The sequence below is a fragment of the Miscanthus floridulus genome, chromosome 7 (assembly GCF_019320115.1).
Source record: "Miscanthus floridulus cultivar M001 chromosome 7, ASM1932011v1, whole genome shotgun sequence".
Classification (NCBI taxonomy): domain Eukaryota; kingdom Viridiplantae; phylum Streptophyta; class Magnoliopsida; order Poales; family Poaceae; genus Miscanthus; species Miscanthus floridulus.
The window spans coordinates 47,083,972-47,093,902 of record NC_089586.1 but is presented as its reverse complement, the minus strand read 5'-3'; the positions used below and the strand labels follow the sequence as shown (position 1 = coordinate 47,093,902).

At 38.3% G+C, this 9,931-nt stretch overlaps 1 protein-coding gene across 1 annotated transcript; it reads left to right on the top strand.

The window, feature by feature from the left end:
• The first annotated feature begins 2,292 nt into the window (after positions 1-2,292).
• LOC136465461 (uncharacterized) lies at positions 2,293-9,726 on the top strand. Its single transcript, XM_066464182.1, has 22 exons — positions 2,293-2,417; positions 2,506-2,586; positions 2,881-2,940; positions 3,114-3,779; positions 3,877-4,020; positions 4,827-4,934; positions 5,033-5,621; positions 5,706-5,842; positions 5,921-6,037; positions 6,222-6,339; positions 6,424-6,561; positions 6,717-6,898; positions 6,990-7,058; positions 7,146-7,304; positions 7,395-7,478; positions 7,863-8,161; positions 8,267-8,438; positions 8,519-8,635; positions 8,746-8,886; positions 9,051-9,151; positions 9,260-9,437; positions 9,523-9,726. Exons 1-22 carry the CDS (start codon positions 2,307-2,309, stop codon positions 9,568-9,570), a joined length of 3,819 nt encoding a protein of 1,272 aa, XP_066320279.1. The 5' UTR covers positions 2,293-2,306; the 3' UTR covers positions 9,571-9,726.
• The last annotated feature ends 205 nt before the right edge of the window (positions 9,727-9,931 follow it).

Genomic DNA, 9,931 nt, shown 5'->3' with positions numbered 1-9,931 from the left:
ATTTACACAACTTTTTATAAAACTTAGTTAAATTTAAATTAGTTGACTTGGAAAAAATGAAACTGTAGTTTTTTTTACACATTTCCTATTGTACAGTCGCCTGAAATCTGTCTCTGTTTCAGGCGATGTCTCCTCCGTTGGATGGAGTTTGCGATCTGTGCGCTTTGGGTACGATATTTCTTATCGGGTCCGTGCACCGGAGGCCGCATCCGCTACTACCCAACGGACCGAGAACCCAATTCGGAGACTGTTCGTATTCCTCGATCCCCGCGCATAAAAAGGTATCGTGCTTTCTGGAGCTCGTCGCGGTGGCGATTGTTCTGCCCCTCTCCGTGGTTCTCCCCGTCGAGGCTCGTCGGCGTCCCCTCCTCGATGATTCGGAGGCTCGCTGCTCCGCCATAGCGTCGAGGCTCGTCGGCGTCTCCTCCTCGGCGATTCGGAGGCTCGCTGCTCCGCCATAGCTTCATGTCAGCAGGTACCTTCTTACGCTGCGCTCTCTTTCCCTGATTCGAGCTCTGTTTTTTTGGGTCATCTGTGTTTATGGTTTAGTAGATCTACGATTTGATTGCATCTTTGATGTATTTGTGGTTCGATTTCATGGAGGATGAGTCTGGTTGCTTTCGCCTCACCTGGACGGGCGTTGTCTCAGCGGCAGCCGACGAGCGACCGGGCGGAAGCAAGGTGGGGTGGGGATGATGTCAGGCGAGGTTGATGAGGGGTGATTTGCGCTTATTTAGCCCCTTGATTTTGCGCTTGTTTGATTTTGTTGTGGGTTTTTAGAAGTCCCCCTGCTCGAGGGGTAGTAGGATAGGCGCCAGGGCAGCTGCAGCTTGCCTCCATGCTGGGTCTGGTTCGATTTGCGGCTGGGATCGAGGGGGAGCTAGGATTTGTTTGATTTTTAATTTTTTTTAGTCGCCCTGAAGGAGCCTGACAATTGTGAAGAGGCTTGCATTGCTGGTAGAAGATTGGATCCAGGTGAAGTATAGGGGATCCAGCAGATCCGGAGGAGCATTGCAATATGGTGTCGATTAGCATATGCTGGTACATGATGTGGTGTCGATTTGCTTGATTGGTAAAATCTTCTAGCGTCAGGAGGTCATAGGGTTAGAGATTGGTGGTGTTTATGTTTGTTGTGTTGGGTTGAGCGAGCTAGCTACGGCCCGTGCTGTGCGCCATGGTGTAGCAGCCTGAGCATTAGGGCGATTTGTTATTGTTCTTTGTGTGCAATGGTTTTTATGGTCAGCAATGGTGCTTGCTTTTTTTTGCTTGGTATGGTTGTTCAATGGTTTATTTGATCTATAGTTGAAGAGAGGACTATACCACAACATATTGAAAAATCGAAAAGGGCTATTCTCTACCTGAATGTGCTGCTTACTGATCTATTATTGGTTTTATCCTTAACAAAATGCTCTGCAATATAGATTATCATCATATAAGTAGTAAATTGCACACTTAAATTACTGCAATTATGGTGTTTAACATGTGTAATATCCAGTCTTTTAACTGTGTGTTCCATTATTTTTTGTTCATTTCAGATTCAGATACTAGTTCTGATTTACAGTGAGTTGTTTGATAACTTGATTAGTTTTAATTTTTTTTGTATGGTACTGAGCTTCCATCAGAGTACGGTTCTCTGTTGAATATATGCTATTGCTATTGATAATGCTATGATATGATTTCAGATTCAGATACAATGTATGCTATATATGCTATTGCTAATGCTATGATATGATTTCGATCCTCCATGCATGTGCAGATGTGCTCGCTGATTCACATGATTAAATAGGACTGCCATTTAGTAGTTTTTGTTTATTTGGTTCTGTCAGATACGTTAAATAGGACTGAATTGATTTGTGTTTGTGTCTGCATGAGCTCACATGCATGGTTTATTTTAGAAATTTGTTTAAGCTCCCACAACTTACTGCATGTAATTTTGATAACTGAATTATGTGTTGTACTATACTATTGTACTATCTGCATATTAATAACAAACCATGAGAGTGCTATGCATTCCGCATTTCAGGACTGAATTTCCTTTGCACAATATATGAAAATTGTATAGGGTGAGCAATACTGTCCACAAGCAGCATGTCAAGCATCTAGGTGTTCTGGTCAAAATCATGCTCCTGTTCTAGTAATTTCCTTCTTTATATAGAAGTCCTTGTACTAGTAATTTTAGCTTCTTATGCACTTGACATGCTAGGCCCTGACCCCTCATCTGTACAGAGCTTTGCTAAATTTCAATTCGATTGGTTTTTTACTGCAGCTAGCAATGAGATCATTAACCATTTTTTTGTTATGTAGCCATGGATGATGATGAGTTTCTTTCTGATGGTGAGTCTACAAATGGTGAGAGTGAGGATGATCTTCCTAACAACTCAGAAGAGGAAACCTCTGATCCTTTCAATGATGGCGAGGTACTAAGTTCATTTTGAATTTGTTTTTGTGTGTGCACTTGTGTATTATAATAATTTGATATATGATATATCTTGTTGCCTTTTTTAGGATCCAAATCCTGAAGATGATAATATTGATACTAGTGAAATGCTGAAAACTTTGAAGCATGTTCAAAAAGCCGTTTGTGGAGTATGTTGTGAAACCTTTGTCTGTTAATATCTGATATATTGTGTTGTGGTTGTTTTAGTTTTGTATTACTCCTGTAGTAGTAGTAGTTTAGGGTCCATGCTAGTTTTATTGTTCCTGTATATACTGCATGATTATTATACTGTAGATGATTGAGTGATACTGGTGGCATTGGTCCTTGCCTATTTTTCTTTTCTGTTCTTGAATGCTTGATGTCATCATGCACTTTTGTTCTTGTATAGTGCTATTTGCATTTGAACTGTACCTGATATTTTTGTTTCTATTATGTATTCTCAGTTTGCTAAGTTTGTTGAGAAGAAAGGGAAAGCAAGGGGTTCAGGTGTCCAGACTAGAAAGGTAAATTCAGTAGCATTACGATTGAGCGGATGCATGATGAGCATGATATTTCAGGGAATAGGTTTTGTTCAAAAAACATAGCCAACTAATGAAGTTTTTTGCTAAATTTGTCACCATGTTTAGTGATTCTAGTATCCTAACCAGATTTTCTTTTTTGTTGCATTGTTTTACAGAGTATCAGAACAGTTAGAGGTAGAGGTAAAGGGAAATTGAGTGGCGCTGCAGGTACATCAGAGAGACCAGGAAGTAGGTTTAATAGCAAGTACTTTGGAGAAAAGATAATAGCAAAGTTGGATGAGCGCAAAAAGAAAATTATCAGGCATCATGGCTTTGGAATTTTACTGGAGTACGATGGTTGCTCAGCACCCAGAGGATTTGTGCAATGGATAGCAGATCAAGTAGATGTGAGTTGTAGTGACATAGTAGTTGGAGGGAAAGTGATTCCATTGGATCCATTGTCAGTCCATCTCTTTTTAGGGCTTCCAAATGATGGTGAAGATATTAAGGAGAATTATACTGAGTCTACGAAGAGCAATTTCCTTTCAGCAATCAAAGAGCCCTCTTTGCCCACGATCAAGACATTTGGGGACAAGTTGGTAGGAGGCACGTTATCTGATGATGACGTGCTTCGATACTTCATGGTTGTAGCCTTGTCTACATTTCTTTGTGCTAATTCTAGTACTTATCCGAGCCCGCAGTATCTAGGTTCATTGATTGATGTATCTAAGGTGAAAGAATGGAATTGGTCAAAGTTCATCTATGATTGGATGTTTTCTTCCATTACAAACTATAGAAAGAAGCATCGGAGTACAATTGGTGGTTGCAGATACTTTCTAGCTGTAAGTGTGCCTATATTTGTATTTTTTTTCCTTTATTCAGTTGTCCGTTTTTTGGTTATGCAGCATGTTTTAGTGATGCCTTTGAAATCATATGTAGGGTTATTATCTTGATTATATCAACTTTGGAGTACGTAATCAGCTGCCCCTAGATCTGCCAAGAATCCATTGTTGGAAGGGCTCGATGATCAAGACCTTTGCTTCATATGATCGTGTGTCTGGTGAGATTTATGGAAAGCGACCGGTGAGTAGTGAACCTAAAAATTCATATTTGTAGTTGTGATGTTGTGTATCCATGAGCTTTATTGATGTATCATGTATCCTTGCTGCATGAGTTTAGATCTTTCTGGAGTTGTATAAATATTTCTTAGTCTTAGTGCCCTAAGGCTCTTCTGATTCATACTGTCAGCAAAATGTTGACCTTGTGCTTTCTTAGAAAAAATTCTCTTCTGATTCTGCTAACACAACTTTTCATCTATTTATTGTGGTTTTGCTTGCCCAATATACATTGGTGTTGTATTGTCTAGTATGAAAAAAATCTACCAAAAATCTTGAGTGTTGATCTTAGGTTGCTTACTTGATCAAAGGCATTTATTGCAATCACCAATAATATAAATTACAAGTTACGACCATTGCAATTTTAGTTATAAGCATGTGCAATATGCATGTTAAATCTGTGCAAGTGTCATTCTTGTATTAAGTTCATAGCTCAAGATTGTGATTTCTGTAGCGATGTTGTTGTTCTGACTGTGATTAATTTCAGAGGCTGCCTGTTTAGTTTTTAGAACCAGTGGCTATCTATTTAGTTGCAGGCAGTGTTTCATTTTGTCCTGTGCAGTATTTATTAAGTTTTAGAAGTGATTTATCTGCTGTGTGATATCTCAAAACTTTCTACATCTAATAGCCCCTAGTTCTCTATGAAGTTTGTGTGGCTGCCCATGCCTTGTTAACATTCTGTTATTGGGTTTTTGTTGACTTCTAATGCACATCTAGAGTTGTATTAGCTGTATGGGTTTTTTTGAGATCACTGGTTGAGTTGATTTTATGTAGGTGAAATCCATCGATGACACATGCTATGCTGAAGAGTATCTACCGGAAGAGGCTTGTGCTCTTTTTAGGAGAACTTTGGATAGACGTTGTGATTTCATCAGGACAAATGTATGTGTCTTTGTGCAATCCTTTGATTTGATCATTTCATTACTCTTGTATAATGAAATTTACATGATTCATATGTTACTATTAACTTGGCATTACAGGACATGGATAACATGTGCAATATTTTTGAAAACCACCATACAAGACTAGGCTTTAGGAGCCCGGGCACACTTGTTGCTAAGATGTTTATGTATATGCATAGGACTCATGTAATTAATCGTGGTGGTGATGCTTCTGATGAGGCTGAGGTTTCTGCTGCTAGAGTGCCCCCTCCAAGACATGATGATGGTGATGATGGAGTTGTTGATGGTATCCGTGCTGAATATGAAGCTCCTCTTCCTTCTCCAGCACATCATAATGGTGATGATGATGCTGTCCGTGCTAAATATGAAGCCCCACTGCCTTCTCCAGGACATTTTGTTGTGCAAGATGATGTCTTTGATGCGGGAATGGCTGGTGATACAAGTAAAACAGCTGTGAAAGAAGTGGATGGTGCTGCTACTGCTGCAAATAATACCATTATTGAAGATGTGCATCCTACAGTTGCTGCTCCTACTGAAACAAATGAAGAAGAATGCTCTGTGACTGATAAAATTGAATCTGATGGATTATACGATGGATCTGGTGGTGAGAATTGTCGTGCTTCTCAGTCAACTGAAATTATTCCTTCCAAAGACTCATCAGCTGAAGGTACATGGAATGTTGTGTAACATTTATTTCTGCATTTAGTTGATTTGTTTGTATGTGTGTTCATAATCTTATGATTATTTTCAGGTTCAGCTATAAGTAAAAGGAAGAGGAAAAGATGCGCATCACAATATTCGAGCGCCAATAGTGTAGCGTCTAGGACTCGACTCTCTCAACGTCTTGGCAAGTCCCCTCTGAGTCACATAAAAGATCATAATGCTGAGGTGAATGTTCATATTTCTCATTTTATTTGTCTTCAGTTGTTTATTTTCTAAATTGTTGGGTCACTTTTGTCTTTTTAGGCAACTGTGCCGGATCAAACTGGAAATGGATGTAACAAGGATAATACTGTAGTTATTGAGGAAGACCAAGTGTTAACTACTAATGTTGCAACTAAACGTCAAAAGCTCCATCTAAAAGTGAGTTTTGCATTATTTGGTTCTTGTTTTTATATGCTTTTGTAGCTGTTCTGCTATTCCATGATCAGATAGGCATAGGTTCCAGCATATTTTTGCTGTTAGTAATATACACTACTAGGTATTGATGTAGTAAATGAAATACCCTACTGAATAGACTTGTTTCATTCTGTTCTCTATTGTTTAGAAAGGCAAAGCAACTAGTGCATATACTGCTTCCCCCTTGGTTCCTACTGTTCATGAAGGAGAGACAACTAATGCGGCCGCTGCTATGCCCTTGGTTGGTACAGTTGAGAGGGCCCCAGGTTTGTCCCACTGATGAAAAAAAATGCTTTACGAAATCTAAGATATATGAATTGGGTTCATGTTTGAGCATGGTCTCTATGTAGGACAAACAGGAGAAGCACCGAGTCTAAGGAATGCTATTGGTTCTCTGAGTGGTCTTGGTCCTTTTGGAGTGGAGAATGCTCAAGCTGGTTCTAGAGCTGACTTGGATGAAAATGCAGTTTCTGCTCAAGATCTTAATGGTTAGTCCCTATTTTTTATGTTGCATTCTCTTTATCAGTAAATTGCACCTTTGTAATTCTGCAATTGTAGTATTTGAATTGTGCAATATGACTTTTTTTATTTCATTTAAGTTTCAGCCTTCTTTATTGTCTTATATTTTTTTTTGCTGGAAAAGCACCTGTCAAGGAACCTTGTCTGAAGACGAAGATTCCATTCTTTCGTAGCCCTAGTGTACCTTCGTTCAGAATGTTTGAAGAACTAGATGACTTAGGAAATTATGTTGCAGATCCTAACTTGAGGCGCCCTGTTGGTACTACTTGTGATACATCTTGTCCTCTTGATAGAGCGTTGTCTATGGTACATGTCCTCTTCCATCTTGTTTATTCTTCCCATGCTAAGTCATTATATATTCTGTATATGAAATTTTATTTATTCTTTGTTGCTGCAGTTGAGTAGAGTTTCTACTTCAGGTCAGAATGTTGGTGCTAATATGTCCCATGGAGGTGTCCCTGGAAATGTATGTTGTTTTGTTTCTATAGATGCCAAGTAGTTTTTGATGTACAAGGAATGTTTTCCCACCTGATTTAGTTTCATTTTTTCATAGGTTGAAACCAAAAGCAACTTGAACTTGAAATCTAGGTCTGCATCTAAAGAATGGGTTTTTGTTGATAAGCCGACGTCTCCTAGAGGTGGTAATGTGAGCAATGAGGAGACCATTGGCACTGGAAATGCTGGGACTAAGATAAATGGGAATGTTGATAATGTAATCCTCCCTATTGCATTATATCGATTTTGTATTGTGATGTAACTTTTGATCTCTCTGGTCTTATTTCTGTATTTATTGTTGTTTTAGGACGTTATCCGTATGGAGTCTTTACCTTTAACTGAATATTCTGAGATTGAAGAAGATCCAAGTCAACCTGTTCCTCTTGCTGCAGTCAGTCCTTATGGAGATCCTATAAAAATTGTAATTAGGCGTACCTAATCTTATCATTCTGGAAAGTTTGTGGTGGGAGATAATGTGATGGTGCCTGCTTCCTTCTGCTTTATCTTTTTTGGAGACATTGTAGTAGAAGGGGAAGTAGTTAGTACAATGCTACATGGTAGCAGTTGGGGCTGCTTTCGGATCATGTAATAGCTTATATATATTTGGAGTAAATGCCCCCTTCTTTTTTCTTTGATAGTGTATCGTATTGTGTTTGTTTGATTTTTTGTGATGCATTTTTAGGATATATTGAAATTATTAGATCCTTGCTCTAACACTATCAGTTTTTCCATTTTTTCGAACAATTTTATGTGTTCGTTGTTGTATGTTTTGTAGACACCTATTCAATCACGTCTTCCATCCCATCGTGAAAAGTCTGTGGTTGGTGTGCCTTGCTTGTCTGCAAAGTCTATTGGCAGCTATGGATTTGTATTGAACTCTGAGTCGTCCAGTGAAGTTGTTTGGCAGTCTTCGAGTTCAAAGGTTGCTATTCATCGTCCTAGACGGCTTGCGAAGCCCAGCATGTACAAGATCAGCCCTTTTATCATCCCTCAATCCAAGATTAGTGTGTCCAAACTTGAATCTGATGTGTATGAAGCTGTTTTGAAGATGGGAGAAAGCAGCGAACACTTGAAGTAAGTTTGAAATTTACACAATTTTCCCATTCTTAGCCTTCTGCAGCACCGTGTGTTAATACTTGTACTAATTCACTGTGAATTGTTTTGTTTTTGTGTTTGCAGTCTAAAAGTGGTGGATTATGGGTTTGTTGTTGTCTTGTTGAGTGCACTTTCATCTTCTCTTCGGCCTGGCGGAAAGGTCAACCATTTTGTAGTGAACGCATTTTGCAAGCTGCTGTTCCTTAGAAAACACCCCAGGGATTCTAGAAAGCATTACTTCTTCTCTAAAGTTGGGGTTAGTAGTCGTTGATGTATTCTTTGTAAACTATATGTTTGCACTATATGGAAATAATATCGGTCAATTTGTTATTGTAGGATTATCTTATTGGAAATCATGGTCGTGATGATGAGAAGGAGAAGGAGCTATTTGAGACTGCTGTGAGATGCTTTAAGGGTGCTCATCGTGCCAGGCCTTTAACATCCAGCGACTATGTGCGTAACATATCTTCTCTATTGTTTGAAAAAGAGTACTAGCATAAATGTTGTGTTCTAGTCCTACTATGTGATGTTACTAATAATCACAATGTTTGTTATTTTGTCAGCTCTATTTTCCAATACTCTTCCATGATCGGTGGTATGTTGTTGTACTGTATTTTAGCCTGAGATGGTGTATAATCTTGGATTCATGCACAGTGTGCTTTGGAGTAGACTCAGCTTTCCACAAAGCTGTGAAAGATGAATTTGTAAGTATCAGTTTGTATTTGTATATGCACCATTTGTCTATTTTCAGTATTGCAGTGGCAGTTTTTTCCCATTATTTTCAGTTCTACAGTAGTTTACTATATCCTTCATCGAAACAAATATTATTTTGCATGGTGTAGTCATTTTCTTTTTCCCTGATTTGTAGCTAGAAAACTTGGCCACCGTCTGGAAACAAGTTGTTAATATCGACTATGGCTTACATGCATTCCATGTCTTCTTTGGAACTGTACCCCAGCAATCTGATAAGTATGTGATTGAAATGTAGTCCTTTGATTTATATAGATCATGTGGATTTTGTTTGTGCTTATAGTCCCATTGTTTCCTATTTTTCCCTTTTTCTTTTTCTTTTTTCAGCATAATCAATGATAGTGGTGTGTATGCTATAAAGAATCTAGAGCATTTTGAAGTCCATCTGAATATGTTGGAGAAGTACACCGAAGATGATATTAGTCAACTTCGCATCAAACTTGTTAATGACATGGTTTTCAATGAATACAATAGTGCATATGATGGTACATGCAAAGTGAAGGAGGTAATATTAGTTCCAACGTCACTTTGTTTATTATAACTTTACGTTTTTTAATCTGATTGTTTGTTTCTATTTTTTTCTTTCTCAGGTCTCTGGCAATTTGAATCAGGGAGCATTATTTGAGGCTTGTCTCTAGATCTTGCGTTTAGGTCAATATAGGGTGTAGGTTCTTGCTATGAGTGCATGCCACTTTGTAAAGAAGTAGCTAGTTTGGTGAGAGCATTTGATGCTAAAATGGTTGTAAATTTTAATATACATTGAAGAGGCTAAAGTAAACAAGATGATAATATTCTGTTGGATTGCTGATGTTAACTCTTTTGTACCCATTATTCTAGTTTTATGGTTTTGTCTATAAGTGTTTTTTGTTGTGTACTACTAACCTTTTATAGGGAAGACAAGGAGAAGTTTGAGGGTTGTGCATGTTCCTCTTGTCTTCTTGTTTATACATAGTTCAGTTGGGTCTTGTGTTATATTATTATGAATTTGATTTTGTTCTT